This window comes from Sinocyclocheilus rhinocerous, unplaced genomic scaffold (genome assembly GCF_001515625.1).
Source record: "Sinocyclocheilus rhinocerous isolate Xijiao unplaced genomic scaffold, SAMN03320098_v1.1 scaffold218, whole genome shotgun sequence".
Taxonomy (NCBI): domain Eukaryota; kingdom Metazoa; phylum Chordata; class Actinopteri; order Cypriniformes; family Cyprinidae; genus Sinocyclocheilus; species Sinocyclocheilus rhinocerous.
In genome coordinates this window covers 87,405-111,196 of record NW_015664181.1, presented here as the reverse complement: position 1 = coordinate 111,196, position 23,792 = coordinate 87,405, and the positions used below count along the sequence as shown (strand labels likewise).

The 23,792-nt window shown below is 34.8% G+C and overlaps 1 protein-coding gene across 1 annotated transcript in view; it reads left to right on the top strand.

The window, feature by feature from the left end:
- LOC107729719 (membrane-associated guanylate kinase, WW and PDZ domain-containing protein 3-like) overlaps positions 1-23,792 on the top strand; it is a 140,072-nt gene that overhangs the window by 103,600 nt on the left and 12,680 nt on the right. Inside the window, exons 4-10 of the mRNA XM_016540393.1 lie at positions 274-390; positions 7,405-7,524; positions 12,610-12,816; positions 17,044-17,230; positions 18,900-18,979; positions 21,015-21,072; positions 21,166-21,278. Of these exons, the coding sequence (XP_016395879.1) occupies positions 274-390; positions 7,405-7,524; positions 12,610-12,816; positions 17,044-17,230; positions 18,900-18,979; positions 21,015-21,072; positions 21,166-21,278 (882 nt within the window). The remainder of the gene's footprint in view (positions 1-273; positions 391-7,404; positions 7,525-12,609; positions 12,817-17,043; positions 17,231-18,899; positions 18,980-21,014; positions 21,073-21,165; positions 21,279-23,792) is intronic.

Below are 23,792 nucleotides of genomic sequence, written 5' to 3'. Positions count from 1 at the left end.
CGGCTCTCCAGGACCGACGTTCGCCACCCCTGCTCTATACTCTTACAATATGTCAACAAATGTCAAATTTTTTAGACTCAATCATGTTTTTGTTTTTTTTCAGAAGTTTTATGCTTTAAATGGGCTAAGAACCCGTTAAGTCTCATTATCTTATGAAAGAGCAACCTCCGAGCAGTAACGTATCCCGTACCTACTTCTGTTTCCATAAACTTTGATAGGTTTTCTAAATTTCCGTTTGCCTTTCTCTCTCTCTCTCTCTCTCTCTCTCTGCAGGTAAAGTGCTGAATGCTGATTTGAGGCATTATCTTAGTCTGCAGTTCCAAAAAGGATCAATCGACCACAAACTGCAGCAAGTGATTCGAGATAACCTGTACCTGCGCACCATTCCATGTAAGACACACACACACAGACACACACAGACACCGACACAGAGACACACAGACACACACAGAGCCAGTCAGTTCATTTCTATTTTATATTCATATTTATTTGTTAAATGAAATGTATTTATTAAAATGTACTTACATGTTTTATTTGCAATATTGTTTTAAACAAGCTTTTTCATACATATGAAAAAACTGATACTGAAGAAGTGCCAGTAATGGTAATAAAATGTGTAAAATGAACAAATATGTATATTTTTTAAAAATACAATAAATTTCTTTGGTCATTTCACACACTGGTGTGTCTATTAATTTAGTTAGGAAGAAAGAGCCTGTCAAATACATTATAGAAAATATAATTAAATACATATGCATATCAAATATATTAAATAAATAGATTTCTTTTTATTGTATTTTATTTTACTTTTGACTTTATTTTCTCATTTTACTTAATTTTTTAATTTTTTACTATTTAATTTAATTTTATTATTTTATTTTAGATTTAGATAGGGATAGTTCACCCAAAAATGAAAATTCTGTCATTAATTACTCACCCTCATGTCGTTCTAAACCCGTAAGACCTCCGTTCATCTTCGGAACACAAATTAAGATATTTTTGATGAATTCTGAGAGCTCTCTGACCCTCCCATAGACAGCAATGTAATTACCACGATCAAGGTCCAGAAACGTGTCAGCTGCGGCACCAGGGTGACGCGGAGGAGACAAATTGTTGAATAGTGACGTTATTTTTGTTTTCTTTGCGTACAAAAAGTATTCTCGTAGCTTCGTAAAATTACGGTTGAACCCCTGATGTCACATGGGATTACTTTACCGATCTCCTTGTTACGTTTCTGGACCTTGATCGTGGTAATACCCTTGCTGTCTATGGGAGGGTCAGAGAGCTCTCAGAATTCATCAAAAATATCTTCATTTGTGTTCCGAAGATGAACGGAGGTCTTATGGGTTTAGAACGACATGAGGGTGAGTAATTAATGACAGAATTTTCATTTTTTTTCCATTTGGTGTTTAGAATGAATCCTTTGGCCATTTCTCACACTGGTGTGTCTGTTAGTGTAGTTCAGAGACTAAAATACAATTTTCATTGACTAAAACTAGACTAAATGTCATCAGTTTTCGTCGACTAAAACTAGACTAAAATGCTCAGACTTTTCGTCGACTAAAACTTGACTAGACTAAAAAGAGTATGAACGTGACTAAAACTAATAAAAACTAAAATGACAGTTTCACACAAAGACTAGACTAAAACTAAAATTAAAACAGGCCGCCAAAAACAACACTAGTTCAGGCGAAATCTCTCGTGTTAGTCTGGCTCTCTGCAGCACACCGCCAGCTCTCCTCTGTGATGCGCCGCATGAGATGCTGTTTCTCTTGAGAGTTGTGGAGTGGCTTTCTGAGAGCATGTTTCTTCTCCAAGCAGTAGCACACTGCTCATTAGTTTCTCATTCAGCGAGTTCGTTATTCCCTATTTAGTCTAATTTGATAAGTGACTGTGACAAATGTGTCATGAAACAGGGGCAAATTTACTACGACACTTTAGTACGTGGCATTTCACCGCAAAAAAAAATCGACGTCTTTCTTGCATGCTACCTGCAGCATAATCTGTTTACCTGTTTCATAAAATCATTTCAGTCTGTTTTTTAGGAAAAACATACCTTCCTAAGCAATTGTAACTTGTTATAGAATGCACCAAACCTTAAAAATTTATTTGTTATTGATATACAAATTCATTTTAATGCAAGTTGTGACAAAACCAAAATGAACCTGAAACAAGCCTGAATACATTTTGATAAATCTGGTAAAAAAAAAGAAAAGAAACATTTGATAATTGATTATGATATACACTACCTAAAGTACAACAAAAACACTGTGAAATATTATTATAATGTAACTTTTCTTTATTTGAATATATTTTAAAAAGTAATTTATTCGTGTGATGGAGTTTTTAGCATCATTACACCAGTCTTCAGTGTCACGTGATTCTTCAGAAGTCATTCTAATATCATATTATTCACAAAAATATGAAGCAGCACAACTGTTTTCAACATTGATAATAATAAGAAATGTTTCTTGAGCAGCAAATGCTGATTTGCTGATCAAGAAACATTTCTTCTTATTATCATTGTTGAAAACAGTTGTGCTGCTTCATGTTTTTGTGAAAACCGTGATACATTTTTTTCAGAATTCTTTAATGAATAGAAACTTCAAAAGAACAGTGTTTAATAAAAATATAAATCTTACATTATAAATATATTTACTGTCGCTTTTGATCAATTGAAAGTGTCTTTACTGAAGTCTTACTAGTTGTATTATGCTAGAAAATACAGTATATAATGAGATATAGCTTATGCTGTGGAATGTATAGTAACAGTTTTCCTAAATTAATATTCTGCAATGTTTTTTGCAAAACTATAGAAGTCCGCCATACCTCAAGCTGTTTCTTGCTCTTTGTAGCTACTGTCACTCTGAATATTCTTCTGAAGGATTTCAGCATTAGAAATGAGCAGCTAGAAGTTTATTTTTAACAATCCATGATCATCACACTCCTCAACAATTGTTGAACCTGTCAAAATCAAATACTATTGCAAAGAGGCTGTTATTGAAAGCAGCCTGGGGCGGTGCAAACCATATTTGACTTGACAGCAAACAAGCAACTCTCGAGTAAAAGCGCAGCAAAGCGCCGTTACTGGTGTCACGTGTGCAGAGGGCGTTTACGTAGACTTCTTAAAGGAACAGCAACAAAAAAAAACACCTGTCATTTGTAAAGGTGAAAGACAAGGTTATAAAGAAAGCTTGATTGATATTATAAAGTGGACTTGAGAGAAAGTGACCCATTTAAACAGCTTGAAATACAGCCAGCGGAAGCTGTTTAGCTGTGCATTTTATCGCTGGCAATAAATGTTAGTCATCAGCTTTTATTTCCCAGCTGTCGAACAGTCTAAAAATAAACTTTCTGATTAACACATTTTTGTTTTATTTCTGAAATTGTTGAAGTTTAAAAGAAGAATTAATTATGAATAATTCCCCCCAAAGAATGAAGAATTACTCTTTGATGTTTATGGAAAATTAGCAGGCTTGAGACAATCCGAATTAAAATAAATGACAACGAATTTCCACTGGATGCCAATTTAAGCATAGCATCCTCTGTTCTTGGCCTAGTTACTCCCCTCTCTTTTTTTCTCTTTACCTTAGTCAGTAAGTTATGAGAAGAGCCTGAAACGGCAGGGTATAGGAAAAAGAGTTGGAGGAAGAGAGAGCCTCCAGTGTTTGCAGTCACAAAGCTGCTTTATGGAGCTATGAACAAAAGCTCTTAAAAGCTCCTCTGACGTAGAGGAATAAAGAGCAGCCTAAGGTGCCACTCATATCCCTTCTCCACCAGAATGCAGCCGGAGCAGGTGCTCGCCCGGGGGATCTGCGGACTTCTTTTAGAACGGGCCTGTGATTAAACTGACTTCAGTGGCCGACTAAGATGTAACTGGCTGTTATTACATAACCTGCTCGCATCACAGTCTTTGTTTACAGGACTTTGGGCGCACCAGAGTTTACGCTGCGTCAGAGAGCTGTGAATGCATTAGTTTCTACTGAGACGGTTTGTCGCAAAGACGTAATGCGTTTGCGGAAGAGGTGTTGCATTTTGCAAAAAAAAGTCTGGGATAGTTTAACAATGAGAGAATATTTAAGACCGTCAGATTTACTGTACTCTGATTTGTGATTTCTAATATTTTGGCTTAGATGTAAATGTAATATTATAAATAAAGTTTTTATGTATTATGTGTATTTTATAAGTATTTTAGTTTAAGTACTATTCAAAAGTTAGGAATTGGTAAGGTTTGTATTTTTATTTTTATTTTTTTCAGTCTCTTATGCTCACCAAGGCTGCATTTATTTGATTAAAAGTATGGTAAAACAGTAATATTGTGAAAAAATGATTACAATAAAAAAAATTTATTTGATGTTGTAATATATTTTAAAATAATTTATTCCTGTGATGGCAAAACTGAATTTTCAGAAATCATATTGATATGGCGATTTACGGCTTAAGAATTTTTCTTTTTTTTGCATTCTTTGATTGATTAAAAAATTCAAAAGAACAACATTTATTTAAGATAGAAATCTTTTATGAATGTCTTTTCTGTCAGTTTTGATCAGTTTCATGAGTCTTTGCTGAATAAAAGCATTAATTTCCTTTAAAAAAAACAAACTATGTAACAATATTGTATTATTTTATTAAAATAGAATTCATAACAATCAACTCAATTTACATGAGATATTTGCAAATAACAGGTGCTCGCCCGGGGGATCTGCGGACTTCTTTTAGAACGGGCCTGTGATTAAACTGACTTCAGTGGCCGACTAAGATGTAACTGGCTGTTATTACATAACCTGCTCGCATCACAGTCTTTGTTTACAGGACTTTGGGCGCACCAGAGTTTACGCTGCGTCAGAGAGCTGTGAATGCATTAGTTTCTACTGAGACGGTTTGTCGCAAAGACGTAATGCGTTTGCGGAAGAGGTGTTGCATTTTGCAAAAAAAAGTCTGGGATAGTTTAACAATGAGAGAATATTTAAGACGGATTTACTGTACTCTGATTTGTGATTTCTAATATTTTGGCTTAGATGTAAATGTAATATTATAAATAAAGTTTTTATGTATTATGTGTATTTTATAAGTATTTTAGTTTAAGTACTATTCAAAAGTTAGGAATTGGTAAGGTTTGTATTTTTATTTTTATTTTTTTCAGTCTCTTATGCTCACCAAGGCTGCATTTATTTGATTAAAAGTATGGTAAAACAGTAATATTGTGAAAAAATGATTACAATAAAAAAAATTTATTTGATGTTGTAATATATTTTAAAATAATTTATTCCTGTGATGGCAAAACTGAATTTTCAGAAATCATATTGATATGGCGATTTACGGCTTAAGAATTTTTCTTTTTTTTGCATTCTTTGATTGATTAAAAAATTCAAAAGAACAACATTTATTTAAGATAGAAATCTTTTATGAATGTCTTTTCTGTCCGTTTTGATCAGTTTCATGAGTCTTTGCTGAATGAAAGCATTAATTTCCTTTAAAAAACAAACTATGTAACAATATTGTATTATTTTATTAAAATAGAATTCATAACAATCAACTCAATTTACATGAGATATTTGCAAATAATTGTCTTTCAGATGGACATGGAAAATAATGTGGCTGGAAAAGTAGGAGCATCTCTTCTTTCATTCTCCTCCATTCTTTATCCTTATTTTATGGATCTGGAACAAGTTAACCCCTTTTAACCTTGCCAGTGGATATTCACATATCTGTAACCAGTGCCGTTGTTCCGGTTCCCTCTTCTTGTGGCATTTAAACAGTTGCTCTCCCAGGAAAATGTAAAGGTTTTTAATATTATTTGCTCTTAAGTTAGAGTCAAGTCTCCGCAGTCACTTGACTCTGGCATTTTTAGTTTGCTGGTTCTAATGTAAATGTCCTTCAAATGACAGTAGAGCCTGATGGCATTTCCTAGCACTCACATGAACAGAGCCGAGAAATGTCATCTTTTATTTTTGGCCTTTTATTCGCAAGAAATGCCACCCTCGGATGTCTCTTATGAGGATTTTGCTGCTAAACAACCCACCTCTGAAATTAGGTCCAAACGTGTACGGTTTATATTTGATATTTTTTGAGCAAACACACTCACGCAGGCTTAAACACACAGAATTAACATTTTTATCTTGGTTTAGAGGTGAAAAAGCAGGCATCCATTAATAGTTCACCCAAAAATGGAAATTCTGTCATCATGTTTAAATCCATATGACTGTTTTTTTTCTGCTGAACACCAACAAAGATATTTTTTAGAATGCATTTAAAAGATTCTTTTGTCCAAAGTGACTAACTTGGCATTCACATTTAATCAGTTCATTTTTATTGGTTTTATACTTTTGTCATTTGTAAAGGTCAAAGATAAGGATGTAAAAAAAGAAAGTTTGACTGATATTACAAGTAGACTTTGAGAAATTGACCCATGTATTCAACTTGATATACTGCCAGCGGAGGCTGTTTAGCTGTGCATTTTATCGCTGGCAATAAACGTAGACATCAGCTTTTATTTCCCAGCTGTCGAACAGTCTAAAAATAAACTTTTAGATTAACACATTTTGTTTAATTTCTGAATTATTTGAAGTTTAAAATAATTATGAATAATTCCTCTTTAATAATGAAGAATTACTCTTTGATGTTCATGAAAAAGTATACCCTTTTTGGAGCTTTAGTCAGTCCCAGATCACGATATGCTTTTAGAACAGCTTGAACATTCTGCAAAATATCTGCTTTTGTGTTCAGCTGAAGAAAGTAAGTCATACAAGTTTGGTACAACATTAGGATGAGTGAATGTTGACAGGGCTGTGCAACCAAAGGGTGAAAATATGGTATATTTTAAAGACTACATCGCTGCAGACACAGTTTTCAAAAATGCCGAATGCTTTGGAGACTGAATCTCATCTTATGCAGTCTGTGCACACTTTCCACCTAGGTGTCACCGACTCCCTTGTGAATGGAGCAATCTGTGACTACACTATGCTTGAATAACACTAAATAACACAAGATTTCCTCTGATATGATGTAATATGTCCTTGTTCTACACCATTTGACTAATAAGTACATCTCTCTGTGTGGTGTTTCCAGACCATTTTCACAGGAATTATGTTAAAGCATGTGCTTTTTCATCTTTTAAAGCCTTGCGAATAGCCAAAATCACCCCCCTTATTTTGGCTATATTTCCATATAATCCATCCAGATTCTCAGTTCCAGATTCAGAATCCAAGTTTCCAAATCTCATCTATGGGAGTTCTATTTACAGTTTCAAATGGAGTGCACTTGTTTTAAAAGGAAATGCTGGGAATCCAATTTTAATTTTGCTCAATCTGAGGCTGTGTTTAGACAGACACAAAGTTTGCAGTGAAGGGGATTGTGGGTGTAGGATATTCTCACTGTCTCTAATTGTGTTTGTTTTACTGGAAGGTACCACCCGGCTGCCCAGAGATGGGGAGGTTCCAGGAGTAGACTATAATTTCATCAGCGTGGGGGATTTTCGCATCCTGGAAGAGAGTGGATTACTGCTGGAGAGCGGAACATATGATGGTATGAAACACTGATATTCTTTATACAAACAGAAATGAATGATCTCTCAAATCATGTGACTTGTTGAGAAGAGGTGTGCTGTTTCTTTTTATGGTTTTCACCTGGCAGGTGAAATTCACATCGAATGCAATGAAGCTTTTCGTTTAGAGACCATGAAATCTAAGTTTAACTGAAAATTTAAACTCCACTCTTATGCTGCCTGTCAAACACTGCCATTTCTGGAAATGCACCTCTAGTGTTAAGATCCGATAGTCATGTTGTTTACTTGACTGAAGTGAACTCTGTCACCAGCACCTCGAGGCATTTATCTTGTCCAAAAAGAATTCCATGACAGTGCAGCCTAAAAAATGAACTATGGATTTAGCCTCCAAATCTTACAGGCAGTGAGTCAGTTAGCACAGGTTTACACCATGCAAACATGCTTTGCAGAGCTTGAGGTAAACTGCTGAAAAAGGACACATAGGGAAGACAAAAAGGGCAGTCTTTCTGCAAATAGAGTACAAAATATTTTTTTCCCCCAACAAACGTTCTATGAAAGGAGCTAAAAAGCAATACCTAGCTCCTTTTCATGCTAAGCTAATTAGACAATAGTTTATCTTGTGTCTAATCTGTGTCTCTCAGAAAAAGGTACAAAAGTTGTACTGTTTACTGTAGGTACTTATATGTACACTTGAGGTTCAAATATGTACCTTTAAGGTTCTAAAATGCATCTTTTAGGGGTAAATAAGGTACAAAGGTGTGTAGTTATTTTTTTTTACTGACCATTTGTTCATTTTTTATAATATGTAAATTGGTCATGATGTGTAAATATGTGTAAACATGATATGTAAACAAATTATGTACAAAATGTGTGTACGCGCACGCACACATGTGCGCATGCACTGACTTTTAAAGTTTAAAAAAAAAATTCTTTTATTTAGCAAGGAGGCATTAAATTGATCAAAAGTGACAGTAAAGACATTTAGAATGATTTCTATTTCAAATAAATGCTGTTCTTTTGAACTTTCTATTCATCAACGCATCCTGGAAAAAAATTGATCACTCTTTCCACTTAAATATTAAGCAGCCCAACTGTTTTCAGCATTGCTAATAATAATAATAATAATAAATGTTTCATGAGCAGCAAATCAGCATGATTTCTGAAGAATCATCTGACACTGAAGACGGGAGTAATGAGGCTGGAAATTCAGCTTTGCATCACAGGAATAAATTATTTTTTAGAATACATTTAAATAGATGTAATGATGCTGGAAATTCAGCTTTGCATCACAGGAATAAATTATTTTTTAGAATACATTTAAATAGAATGCAGTTATTTTAAATTGTAATAATATTTCACAATATTGCTCTTTTTACTGTGTTTTTGATCAAATAAATGCAGCCTTGGTGAGCACAAGAGACTCTTTCGAATGCTATATATCATTTATTTTCAGAGCACTTTCTTTTTTCTTCATTAATGAAGCACAAAAAAGCTTTGTGTGTTTATCCTCCCCTCTGCAGTCTGGTGGGTTTGGATGTCTCTGTCCTGAGAGACAGATAGCGTGCCAGGCGAGTGCATTCACTGTGGCCCCATGCCGACAGTGGGACCAGAGTCATGCCAGGCAAAGCCTGCTGGGACAGGGAGCCATGCCAGTAGAAAATGCCCATATGTGCTCTGCTCTCAAAGAGGGAGACGTTCTGATCCTAGGACACACACGCATGCATGCTAACACACAGACATACACTAATCCCGGCAGACTGTTCCTTAAAGGAATAGTTCACCATCAGGAAGTCACAATCCGGTTTTACAAAATATTTACTGCAATGATACGGCATTTTATCCTTGAGACAGCATTATATAGATTTACAACATTTAATGTCTCTCTGTGGTCATGCTTGAGCAATAGCAAACAGATGCTAGGCATTTCTGATTCCCTCATTCCAGTAGTGTGGATAAATGTACAACCCTCAAGGCAGCTTTTAATGTAATCCTGTCTAAGCAAGCTTGGTTGAATTAAGAGTTGATCCTGATCAATAAAGATTTAGCGCTCGTTGAAAGCACACAGACATAAATAATCTCAATGGGGGCGATCTGTAAACATGAATAGACTGTGGCACAATACACTGTACTTACTGCCTGTTGAGTCACATATCAACATCATTTTTAGTCCAATGAATGGATAGATGTCCTGTGCTCACTTGGAATAATTCTCACTGAATGACAGGTTAAAGAAAGATGATCTTTGATTCTGTAAATACATAAAGTATGTATATGTTGGATAATGAGAATTCTATTTTTAGAGCTGTTAAGTTGTTTGAATTGTTACATCATTTATACATGGGGGAAAAATCTAGACACATTTAAAATAATAATAATAATGATAAAATAGCTAATTAAAATCAAAAATAAACATTTTATATAATGCATTCAATGACTTCACTAGTAAAAAAAAAGTAATATATTTAAAATACATTTATTTCATATTAAGTATAGTTCAAATCTATTAACATATTTACTGTCACGTCGCTTAAGTCTTACTGATACAAAAATTATAATTAAACTTTATTTTGAGTGCCACTTGTGCACAATGCACATTTCTTAATATTAAGCCTATAATGTTTTTTTTAATGTCACTTGTTGATGAGGATTGTATGATCTTTGAATAATATGTCTTTAAATGCAAGATATTTAAAGTGTGCCTGAAGTATACTTGCAATAGGTCCACCTTAGCACAATCAAATATACTTGAGTATATCTTTAGTTGGACTTCAGCACTACTTCCACACAAAGTGCACGAAGTACAAAATTCGTTGTTCCAATTTAGCAGATTTTAAGTATACCAGTTTAGTATACTAAAAGTACAATTGCAAGGTGTTTTACAGTATTAAGTACATAAATATGTAAATATATTTGTAGTATACTTAGTATGAAATAAATGTTTTTCAGATACATTTTAGTATATTTATGTTTCATTAGTGTTATGGAGGGAAATATGACATTTCTTGGCCATTTTCAGAAATTCCCGCAAATACACATTTTTTATAATGAATTTTCTGAATAGTGGATGCCATTTTGGACCTCTTATGTTGTGTAAAGCCCATAAATCTCTGCAATCTCTCCACATTCAATAATTTGATCTATTTTAATGTTATAGCTGCGCTTTATGTGCACCAAAATATTTTTGACAACGTTAAGAGAACGCTGGGTCAACGTTTCCCTCGTGGTGGGATTATACGGCTCTCAGCAGATTACTGGCGACAGATGACGCTGTAAATGTGCTCTGATTCTGAGTGTAGAGCATACCTTCTGATTCATGGTTAGCTGTGTGCGTATGTGGTGATTAATCAGGGTTACAGCGTCATGCAACGGCTCTAATTAGCCAAGCATTTACCTAGCATTTATTACAAACCATGTTGTATATAATAAAGTGTGTGTTTATCTGTGATTGAAGAAGTCTTCATCTCATTGCTGGTGAAGAGAAGTTGTTCAGTACACTACAGTTGTACAGTAAGTCTGACATCCAACATTACAGTATGTTGCAACTCTTCTAGTATGGAAAGTCTCTTATGCTCACCAAGGCTGCATTTATTTGATCAAAAATACAGTAAAACAGTAATATTGTGAAATACGATAACACTTAAAACAAAACATCTCTATTTAAATAGCCTACATTTGAAAATGTAATTAAATCCTGTGATGTCAAAGCTGAATTTTCAGCATCATTACTCCAGTGTCACATGATCATTCAGAAATCATTCTAATATGCAGACTTGCTGCACAAGAAACATTTCTTGTTTTCATCAGTGTGGGAAAACAGTTGTGCTGCTTCGTAGGTTTATTTGCCTCTTTATGTCACATCAACAAGGTCAAAATGTGGTTAAGTTGGTTTAAATGTTCAAGCATCTCTTCCCATCTAATTGTGCAGCTCTTCGCCAGAATAAGCTGCAAACTGGACTGGAATTTATGCCGATGTTCAAATGTCTTTCTCAGTGAGACTATAGTTTTGGAAACATGATGTTTTTGCATGATGACGCACAAAATGTGTAACAAATGTTATGGTAGCAGCACAGAAAGTTTCCTTACACTGGATAGCAGGAGATCTCATTTGTATAATGAAGAGAGACAGAGAGGGATAGAGTGAATATTCATCACTGCGTATTCATGAGAGGTGAGCGAAGTTGTCAACAGTAGTTAATTGCTTGTGAAAAAGCCTATTCCCACACGGTTTCAGTTTCTATTTGCTAATTAAACTCTTTAGAATTTACAGTCTAAAAAGGAAAGAATTAATCTTTCGACTGATTACAAGGATTATATTTTACATTGGCAAAAGATGAATATGTGACTTTAAAAAGCTGTTTTTTTTTCATAGACAGATGTTAATGATGTCTAGGGGCCGCATATTTATTTTCAGGATGAAGGGAGCGAACAAACAAAACAACAAATTTGGATAATTTAAAGTAATCTGTGTATAATTGGTGAAGGTTGAACAGTTGATTTGAAAGAAATGTCTTTCCATTGGTTGAATCTAATCATACTGAAAGTGATTTCTTTAGTCTTACATCAAGGGGAAATAATGAAGCATAACCCTTCAACCCATACGAACACACATACACACACATTGACATGTACCACCAAATTAGAAATTCATTTGAATACATTATGCTGCTCCACTGATTGGCTGTACCATTGTTTCTGATGCATATTAATTAACTGATTTTTGCATGAGAAGATAGTGGGAAAAGTTTCATTACTGAATCCAGTGGTGAGTGTAATTACTTTCAAGGCACCACCGAATGGAAAGAGTATAACATTTCACACTGCATATTGGATAGTCGACACTTTTTGAGATAGCGGGGACTAAGGAAGTAAGCGAAGGTAGAGATAAAGAGATAAATTTGCAGGCAGCTCCTGTCTCAGTGTTCCAGAATCAGCTGTTTCATCAAACTGTAGAGGTTTGTGGATTGTTAAATCAAAGCTAATGTAGTAAAAACGTTGAATCACACCTCTAAAGTTTCAAAGTATCTACTTTTATGACTTATTCAAAGGTATCACGAATCAAAATAGTTTTTTTTGTCTTCAAACAAGGCACTCTTCATTTCTCTCAGGTAACTTCTATGGCACTCCCAAACCTCCTGCGGAGCCCAACGTGGTTCAGCCTGACCTGGTCGACCAGGTTTTGTTTGAGGAGGATTATGGCACCGAAGTCCAACGAAAGCGAACAACCTCCGTCAGCAAGATGGACCGCAAGGACAGTGTGGTCCCTGAGGAAGAAGAGGATGAGGAACGGCCACAGCTCCCAAACGGCATCCCAGGTCAAGACAGACTTTAATCTGTGTGTTTTTGTTAACCAAAATGTGAACAATTGCAGTCTAAAAATTCCCACCCATGTTGAGACAGACTGTGCTTCATTACTCTTTTTTTTTTCCAAACTTGGAATATATATCTTGGGACTTTGACCCGGTGTTATTTTAGTATTATTTATATACTATTATAGTATTTATTCATATATTGAGTTAGCTTTATTTTTATTATTTTACGCTTTCATTTTAATTTCACTTTAAGTTTTAGGAATTTTCCTGTTATTTATTAGTTTTTTTCATTTTCCTATTTAGCTTTAATTTATTTTTTATTTCAGTTTTAGTTTTAGTCATTTTAGTACTTCAACTTAAATGTATTTACAGGTATTCCAGATAGCTGCCAAATCAACATTTTTCATTTTTGTTTATTTTTAAGTTTAAGCTTTTCATCTAATATTTATATTTAAATAATTTATTAAAAATGGTAATTTACTTCAGCTGCTGTGCTCCTGTCAGTTCTTTATTAGTAGTCATACTTCAGAGCTGTGACCCAAAATTTTTGCAACTGTCAGAACTTCATTGGATGTTAAGATCCATCGCAAAGTCAATTAATTGGCCGTTGGGGAGCATGTCAAATGAAGCGATCAAAGGCTGCCGATTTTGCCCCACAAGAAAGAAGTCTTTAATATTCCTGAAATTTGTCTCAGACAGCAAATCTTTGCCAAAATCGCTGTGTGCTTGAGGCTTTAATCTGCAGTATGCTTCACTCATGTGCAAGTGATCAGTCTGAGGCCTTACATGATCTCTCAGAGAAGAACCCCGTCCTCTACTCAAGGAGAAATCAGCACCGAGAGGCAAGCTTTGCTTAAAAAAGAGCCAAACCCCCTGCTCACATGCTCCCATTAGTTCACAGTATAACCTTATAATCCTTTTGAGATCAGCAGTTGTGCTTTCAAGGCTCGAGGCCTGAAATTTATGCTCTATTTGTATACTGCAGTACTTCAGAGTAGCGTTTGGCAAGCGAGTCACATTGCTCCATAATGGCTTGCTTAATGCGTGGAGGATTCATGTCCGTGACCCTGGTGTCGATCAGCTTTAAACATAAATGAGCTGTTTAGATGTTTACAGGGCTTTAACTTTTAACCCTTGCTTTTGACTTTAGGCAATATAAGCCTCTAGTGTCCCCAGGAGGAACCAAGCTTATATCTGCAGTATTTTTCGTCTTAAATTATGCATGTCTTATGTAATGTTCCTATATTATACTTACATTAGGTATATCTGTTTGTGTGTAGGCTGTGTGGGATATGTAGGTGTATGTAACTTGATAAAGAAATATAAACTGATTTAAACTTTCAGTTTCACGAACAGAAAGTACCATGGTAATTTTGGGGTGTTCAAATGTGTGTGTGAGAGATTAAAGTTAAATATAGTGTACATATACATACAATGCAATGCATTAGTACCACACAAAATATGATGCATATATATATATACACTGAACAAAATTATAAACGCAACACTTTTGTTTTTGTTCCCATTTTTAATGAGCTGAACTCAAAGATCTAAGACTTTTTCTATGTACACAAAAGGCCTATTTCTCTCAAATATTGTTCACAAATCTGTCTAAATCTGTGTTAGTGAGCACTTCTCCTTTGCCGAGATAATCCATCCACCTCACAGGTGTGGCATATCAAGATGCTGATTAGACAGCATTATTATTGCACAGGTGTGCCTTAGGCTCACATTTTAGAGTGGCCTTTTATTGTGGGCAGCTTAAGGCACACCTGTGCAATAATCATGTTGTCTAATCAGCATCTTGATATGCCTCACCTGTGAGGTGGATGGATTATCTTGGCAAAGGAGAAGTGCTCACTAACACAGATTTAGACATGTGTGTGAACAATATTTGAGAGAAATAGGCCTTTTGTGTACATAGAAAAAGTCTTAGATCTTTGAGTTCAGCTCATGAAAAATGGGGGCAAAAACAAAAGTGTTGCGTTTATAATTTTGTTCAGTGTATATATATATATATATATGTACTATTGTATATGTACTATTGTATTTCCCTTTAATACCATGGGACCGCTACAGTACCCTTGTTTAATCTTTCTGCTTGCCTTCTTATAATCTCCTTGTACTCATCTTGGAAGTAAACGCTTTAAAACAACTCTTGACACAGTTGTTGTTTTCTGCGATGTATTGGTATATTAATTAAAAGCTGTTGTGTTTGTATAGTCATGTTTGACTACTGGGACTGATGAGGTCTTCCCTCCCTGCCTTGGCAAAAGCCAGTGGACAGGGAATAGTTGTTGAATATTCGCTGAAGTAAGTAATCCCTTGGCTCATGTTAAAAGAGACGTTTAATGGGGAGTGTCCTTGCCGCAGAATAGTGTCATATTTGCTTTAAAGGCTTCTGCCACTTCAAGTGTGTTTAAAGAGAGGGAAAATGGCAGCGAATTAGTTATCATGCATGCACGGGCATTTGTTCCTGTGCTGCAGTGCTGTGGAAATAAAGTACAATGCTGTAGCCTTTTTTTATATTTATATTACTGCATTAAATTATGTACATTTACTCAAAATATTCAGATGATGTGTAGGTCCACGCAGAATCCATCAGATTAGAACTTGCAATTTTATAAATTAGTGATGTTTGATAAGACACCTCAGAATCCTGTTGCATGCTATAATAGCCAAGTCAAAATGTACTTGTATAGGGCTTTTCACAATACACATTGTTTCAAAGCAGCTTTACAGAAAAGCTTGATGTTAATGTTTATAATATGTCCCCAGCTAGGTAACTTCCAACGTGACCGGCACTAAGTTTATGTAGTTGGTTATGTTGACGGAAGTTAGCCTATTTTCAGGCACTGTGGATTATTACGCTGGAATGAGAGTATAGTTCCTAGCCATATCGGCCTAGAAAATCGCAACTTTTCATTTTCCGTCGGTCTTAGTACACGATGTAACTACAGAAGAGTCAAGTTTTAAATAGGAAAAATATCGAAACTCTTTGGTCATTTTTGAGCGAGATGTTAACGGTCTAATCAGATTCAATGATCTATGCTAAGCTACAGCTAAAAGTGCTACCGCCAGACCCGGAGATCGGCTGAATGGATTCGAAAACGGTAAAACTCAACTGTTTAACTCTAGAGGAGTTGGAAAATTAGCCTATTTTCAAAAATAGTGGCGTGTTCCTTTAATATCTTCATGCCTTAGTCGCATTTAGCAGATTAGAGCTGGGCAATAATATAATTTACATTTTGTAACAAGCGATCAGGCATTTGAGATTTGTTATATAGTATATATCACCCAGGCAAATATACTGTATGTGTGTAGATTAAATTGGACATACTTATATATTCAACTTTATATAAAAAGCTAGGAGAATATATAGTTAGTTTCTGAGACTAAATAAATCTGGCAGTTGTGATTTGCTATATAATATGTTTTGCTTTATGTGAGTATTCTGTATTATTGTGGATAAAGCGGGATATAATATATATGTCCAATTTTATATATAGTGATGTGCAATGATAAATTTTACATTTTGCGACAATATAAATAATTAAGCACCTGGGATTATATATCCTTTTTATATACCTTACAAGAGTATATTGTATGTGTTAGGATAAAGTTGGAAATACTTATATATATCCAACTTTATGTAAAGAGCCAGGCGATAATATTTACGTTTTGCGCCAAAATAAAAAAAAATCAGGCTGTTGAGATTTGTTATAGTATGTTGCATTTATGCGGTTAAAGATTTATATAATACATATCGACCTTTATGTATAGAGCTGTGTGATAATACGTTTACATTTTGTGATGATATAAATTATTACATTGCCGCAATTTGCCATATAGACCTAGTATATATTGCTTTACATAAGTAGATAGGATGTACTGTATATCCAATGTTTGATATATCGCTGGCCGAATAAAATAGTTTTCCAACAATTTTTGACAATATAACAATCAAACTGAGATTTGCTATATAGTAGTAGCAAGAGGTTCACGTTTATATATTATACAGTGTATGCTATAGAGTATTATGATGCAAAAGTAAAAAAAATTACAAGATATTTATGTAGCATTAATTTGTGATAATAATAATTATATAAATTCTTTTTCTGTAATTAACCTGAAACAGGAAAAGATCTTGCTTGCACACCATCCTACTTTGACATGCAAATCATTCTCCTGCGTTAGTTTTGCATTGTTTTATCTTCTTTCCTTCTGCAGAGAGGACAGAGGAGTGGAGGAAAGCTGTGCCCAGCTACACTCAGTCCAGTGGTGGAGGCAGTGCAGGTGGCAGTGGGACTCTGGAAGTCCGCACCTGGAGCTCTTTAGCCAGAGACGAAAGCCTGGAGCCCCTGCCGTACAACTGGGAAATGGCCTACACGGAGACAGGCATGGTCTACTTCATAGAGTAAGTGTGTGTGGCCGTCAGAGGAGAGATTTAGACTTCACTTAACTGCATGAGGGCTGCTACTGTACTCATAAATTTCGGGTCACCTTCTAGTCTACGGCCCATTCATAGCATTGGGAATATGGATGTATTAGCAGATAAAAGTGCATTTCATATAAAAAAAAAAAGTGCAGTTACTTTAAAAATATCACTGTAATTTCAGTTATTTATTCAGTTATTCAGTTATGTAATTTTCAGTTACATGTGCATATTCAAAACTTGTTGCATCACTTTCAGTTACAAGATAGGCTACTATTTGTGTTTAATCATGTACATGGACATATTTTATCATGAGATTACAGAGCTATGGTAGAGGTTAATAATTTTGATAAAAATAGTGTAAATTACAAATATATTTTATATTATTTATAAAATCTATTTGTAAATTCTGTAAATAATGCTTAACATTCATATTATCCATTACAGACGTTTTTTGTGGTTACTTTGAACCCATGGCTTTATACAGTACCTTTGGAACCGCATGTGTCTTGATGATTTGTTGTTGTTGTTGTTGTCGTCACATTACTTAACACCATCTGATTTGACACACTGTATATCACAGAATATTGTTTTTGTGTTTATTATTGTTTCATACCACTGAATGTCATGTGGGATTTGATGCACTACTCACAATACCACAGGATATTGTTTTGTTTGTTTTTGTGTTTTGTTTTGCATTTATTATGCCATTGTAGTATTCCTGTGGAGTGTTTTCATTTTTTTATTGCTGGAGGTTCTTAAAGTAATATTTTGACGCAGTTGTTATATGCAAAGACATTACAGTATATGCAAATTGTCTATTTATACAACGTTTTTATTTACTGGCTTTAAATTTGTTCTCCAATATTTCCTTTTATAGGCAGCAATATTTGTTAGCAGGCTGCACACTTTCCCCTCCATAGAGCTGCTGTCTGATTCTATTCAGGTCAAATCTCAAACTCCATCAACATAGTATTCCAATTTCTATTTTCACAAACGGCATGCTTTATCACTTTCTCTCCCCATCTTGCTGATATCTGATGTTTTTCTCACTCTGAAAAAGTAGTGTTGCTTTTAAAAGTCAAGAGCAGAGCTGTCAGAACGAAAGAATAAATATAGCTCGCAGTGTGGTCTAGATGCTCTTTAAAGAACAGAGTCAAAGTTCTGTTTGTGTGTGTGTGTGTGCATTTGGGGTCACAATCATAAATATTTTAGTAGTTCCAAAAATTTTCCAGTTCAGTTTATAAGACTCATAACTACAGGCCATTGAAAACCTCACCCTCTTTGACCAGCCAAGGCTTTATAATAACTTTGCATTAGTCTAAATCAGCGGGTCTCAAACTGAGGTCAGTGCAATGTCAAAAATAGACCTAAATAATAATAAATAAATAAAAATTTGACAAAAAGTAATAACAATGAATTAATCAACTAATGAATCAATTCATAATAATGAATGAACATGTTCAGTCCAACTGCTTGCGATCAATCAGTTCATTAAAGTTCATTAGATGAAAGTAGCGGTCTAGTTTATTTTAATGAAAGAAGAACAAAACAGTCTATCAAAATGCTGGTTTGTAGCTCAAAATCGCTTGTGAAATACTGGTCTAAATACAGATCTAATATCTAATGCATTTTCTTTTTTGTTTTATAGCCACAACACAAAATCGACTACGTGGTTGGACCCTCGTCTGGTCAAAAAAGCCAAGCCCCCTGAAAAGTGTGAGGATGGAGGTGAATCTTTGCATTACGCATTTATATAAGAAGCCATAAACATGTATGGCAGCTACATGCATATGCAAATAGAAGTTCAGTTGCATTCAATCAGATGTGTGTACCCTTCCACATTCACATGCCGCAGAGGGCATGATTGCATAACCTCATCTGAATGCATTCACTTCCTCTTGCCTTTTCACTCTTAATATACACACGAGCACACATGATGTCTAACAAAATGTAGCTGCTGTTTTTAAGAAAGTCCTGTGCTATATGCTCACTGGTGCACAATACTTTTCTGTTTGTACGTGTGTGTGTGTGTGTGTGTGTGTGTGTGTGTGCGTGCGTGCGTGTATGTGTGTGTGTGTGAAGCTCTCTGTTGCGTGAACAGTTCTTTTTTTTCTCCTCAATAGTTCATTTGGGCATAATATATGTACAGCAGAGGGGATACACACATGCACACACAGGAGCTTACACTGCCTGTTTATTTGACTATTTTGTAAACATGACATCTTTTGCACTCTCATATAAAAAAAATATGTATTTTGTTTTTTATATTAATACAGAGCAACATAATGTGAATGATAAACCAGAAAAAATATTTTATTTTGTTTTATTTTACAAAATAAATGTATTGAAATTTTATGACACATTATTACACTAGCTTGTTTTGCTTGTTAGGGTAGCATTATAAAATATATATTGTATTAAATTTGTAAAGTACATCTTAAATATTCTATCCATTAAAACATACATTTTTAAGAACATATATGATATATTTAAAGCAAAATTAAGTAAGTATTCTATTTGGTCAAAATAATGTAATAAAAAGATATGTTTTATTAAACGTTATTATAATGTCATGCTGCAGAAAACATAAAAATGTAATAATTTTATTATAATTTAAAGGGGTCATATGATGCGATTTCAAGTTTTCCTTTCTCTTTGGAGTGTTACAAGCTCTTGGTGCGTAAAGAAGATCTGTAAAGTTGCAAAGACTAAAGTCTCAAATCCAAAGAGATATTCTTTATAAAAGTTAAGAGTCAACCACGCCTACCTAAAATGCCTTGTTCTAACACGCCCCCACATATCTACATCACTATGTGGAAATATTGGAAAATAATGTGTTTTTTTAACCTTAAACCGCATAAAAACATTTCATTACACCAAATAAACAAAATAATGTTCTTTTTAGCAGCATCATATGACCCCTTTAACCGTGGCTTGTGTACTGCAAACACATACCAGCTTCCTCACTGTGTCTGTCACGCGACTCTGTTGCCCTTTCAGACTTGAACTGGTGGTAAAACTAAGGACATTATTAACTTTCTTGATATTTACTTTGAAAGCTGAAGCTCGCGATTATGGTAAGGGGTGTTACATTTCCGATGCGGGCTTGTGGTGTTCGGCCAGTCACAATGCACTGGGTCAGCTGGCCAATCAGAGCAGACTGTGCTTGTCAAAGGAGGGGGCTTTGTTGAAAACGACGTGTTTGAGAGAGGCGGGGCATAGAGGACCTACAATAATGTACAGTATTTGAAAAAGAATGTGTTTTTTGAACATTAAAGCATGTCAACATATTCTGTTACACCAAATATACAAAATAATGATCTTTAAAATAGCATCATATGACCCCTTTAAATGATTTCCTTTCCAAAATGTTGAAAAGTGGTCATTTGTTTATTCATTTTTATGATTATTTATATAATTTTTTTCTAAAGTCCATGTATAATGTTTCATATTTTTTACAGCAAAAACCCAATATTTTTGCACCGAGAGGCTGTCATAATTTAATTTACAATAATTTTGACATTTCCTTAGATTAACCAGGCTGCTAAAGTACCTTTGATATTTCTTTATGTAAATAGCTTTGTCATGATTGACTAACCTTTGAAAGGTTAAAGTGTATTACATGTAAAAAATCAAGGAAATTGATGGTTCTTTGTGATGACCTCTTTAAAATGTTGCCTGCTGTTGTTAATGTTGTTGCAGCCATATGCGTGTGTGTGTGGATTTGCATTTAAACACATTGCTCTCGTTCCTTCATCATCAGAACTTCCATATGGTTGGGAGGAGATTGATGACCCACAGTACGGCACATACTACGTTGAGTAAGTCCTATGATAGGATTAGATTTGTTTTCTTTATGCTTTTTAAAGTATAGGCTAGCGATATACTTAAAAACTTTCTTTTGTCATCCTCAGTCACATAAACCAGAGAACCCAGTTTGAAAATCCGGTTCTAGAGGCCAAGAGGAAACTCGGTTTGGACACTGCAGTCGCAACTCAGACCCAACAGAGGGCAGCACCTCCTCCAGGTACAAACAAGCACCTCCCTAACTGTGAATTTAAACTGAAGTTATGAGTGTTTAAAGGAAACAGCAAAGACACTCAGCATGTTAGAGTTTCCCGCCTGCAAACACACGGGCTCCTCGCTGGGTGAATGATTGTGTGTGGGGGAAAGAGGGACAGAAAGATAAGATTAAAGAACGGTGAGTCATCTGCCATTCTCAATATGATGAATTAAAGATTCTTCCATTACACTGGATGCATTATAGATGTGTTTGAGCATGTGCATATATGAGAGAGAGTGAAAAACCCGGGGAAGAGAAGAGTGCTGTTTTAGGGTGGATGGATGGGAGTATAAATGTTATAGAGATTGCTTTGCAGCACATCACAAGCTGCATTAACATTAAAGAGAACATTAGCATCCATCATGCATTCACATTGCCTCTCTTTGATCAGTCCATCTCTAAAACATGGCTTTACTTCTACACATTCGTTCCGAATTTCTGGAAACAACGACTGCTGTCCATTCAGGCCAGAAAATCCATATCTACTGAAGTGAACAGTGGCTATCGATGCAGAGATGACAGGAACAGGGGGAAAATAGATGACACGTGAGTCTGAGGGCTTTGATTGGACGGAGACCGGCATAACAGACCCTCTATTCGGGCATTAAGAGTTGAAGGAAGGACAAGGGGAAAAAGCACATTTTCTTTTGCTTTGCTGAAACGCTCAGTTACCATGGCAGTGGTGAGACTGCAGCAAGTTTCATTGCTTTAGATATCAAAATCACAAATCGAGTGGCATGTACTTTCTTCTACACTGGAAGCTCCTGTCGTCAAGTCAAATTCCTTGTGTGTGTAAACATACTTGGTAATAAAGCTCTTCTGATTCTGATTCTGATTCTGATCTACAGACACACAATGCTAGAGCTTTCTCAAACACTGGTTCACCAACATGATTTTAGCAGAGTGGAAGAACTCAGTTGGCCCTGATGTTCACACAGGTGTCCTAGCAGAGTAACCACAGGTGTGACTATGGACATGTGCCACTGACATTTGACTACCACAAAATGTCCAAAAAGTGTTGTTTTAGTTTCAAATAGCATATTTATTATCTCATCTTTAAAAACCTTAAGAACCATTTTCTAAATATTAACATAATTTAATAAATTACACTACTGTTCAAAAAGTTTGGGGTCAGTAAGATTAAAAAGAAAGAAATATATTTCAATCATGACAACTCTCTGAATATTTTAGCATGGTGATGGATATGACAATGTTAATGTATTTGGTCTTGGCGGAACAGATCTGCTACGCTGCTACTGAATTGCTGCTGCTGTTGGTTATTGCTGTAGTTGCTGCTGCTGCAAACAAGTACAGAAACTTGCTACTGCCAATGCATATGGCGATACGGTGCCGTGAGTGTTTAAGACATACTGCTGCTGCACAAATAGCATATAAAATAACCTGTAGCAGATCTATACAGGTGGAGCTGGGGAAGGTGGAGGGTTTCAGAGAAACTCTGAAAGTGCGCTACAGGATTCTCAAATGAATGCTAGCCAGCCATATAAATGCAAGGCAGTAAGCTCATTGGCTGCATATGCAGCATGAACCAATAAGCTTGTGCCAAGTCGTTTAACTCTCTGAATATCATCAGTTACGTTAACAACCCGTCAGCTTGCGCCATCTAGAGTTTCATGACTGAACTATATATTTATTAATCAAGGACACATTAAATTGATAAACTTTCTATTTATCAAAAAATCCTAAAAGATGTATGTGTAAAAGTTTTCCACAAAAATGTTAAGCAGCACAACTGTTTTCAACATTGATGATGATGATAATGGTAATAATAATAATAATAATAATAATGTTTCTTGAGCACCAAATTAGCATGTTACAATAATTTCTGTGACATTAAAGAATGGAGTAATTAAAATTACATTTTAAAATATATTAAAAATAGAGAACCGTTATTTAAAATGGCAATAATATTTCACAATATTACTGTTTTTACTGTATTTTTGATCAAATAAATGCAGCCTTTGTAAGCATAAGAGACTTCTTTCAAAAATATTTTAAACTGTTTTTTCAAACTTTTTAAACAGTAGTTTAATGAAAATATTAATATTTATTTATTTATATTTTATGATTCATTACATTATTTTTATAATTTTAGAATATTAATAATATATTTAAATATGATATAAATGTACATGTATATTTCTTTTTATACATTTTTTGTTTATATATATTTTTACGTAATAATGATATTTATATTCTACAGTATTAATATAATGATATAATAACTGTTTTGAAGATTCCTCTTACTTTGCCATGAAACCCATTCACCATAATCATTTTCTGTCTTTTCTCTACTTTGTCCTGTCAAAATGGCAAAATCAATGTTTTGACAGGCCTTCCTCCTGTAATAGGGAGATTCACAGCTGCCATTACAGCACATGCAATCAAAGCGTTCTCTCTAACAGCACGCACACACACACACACACACACACACACACACATATATATATATATATATAT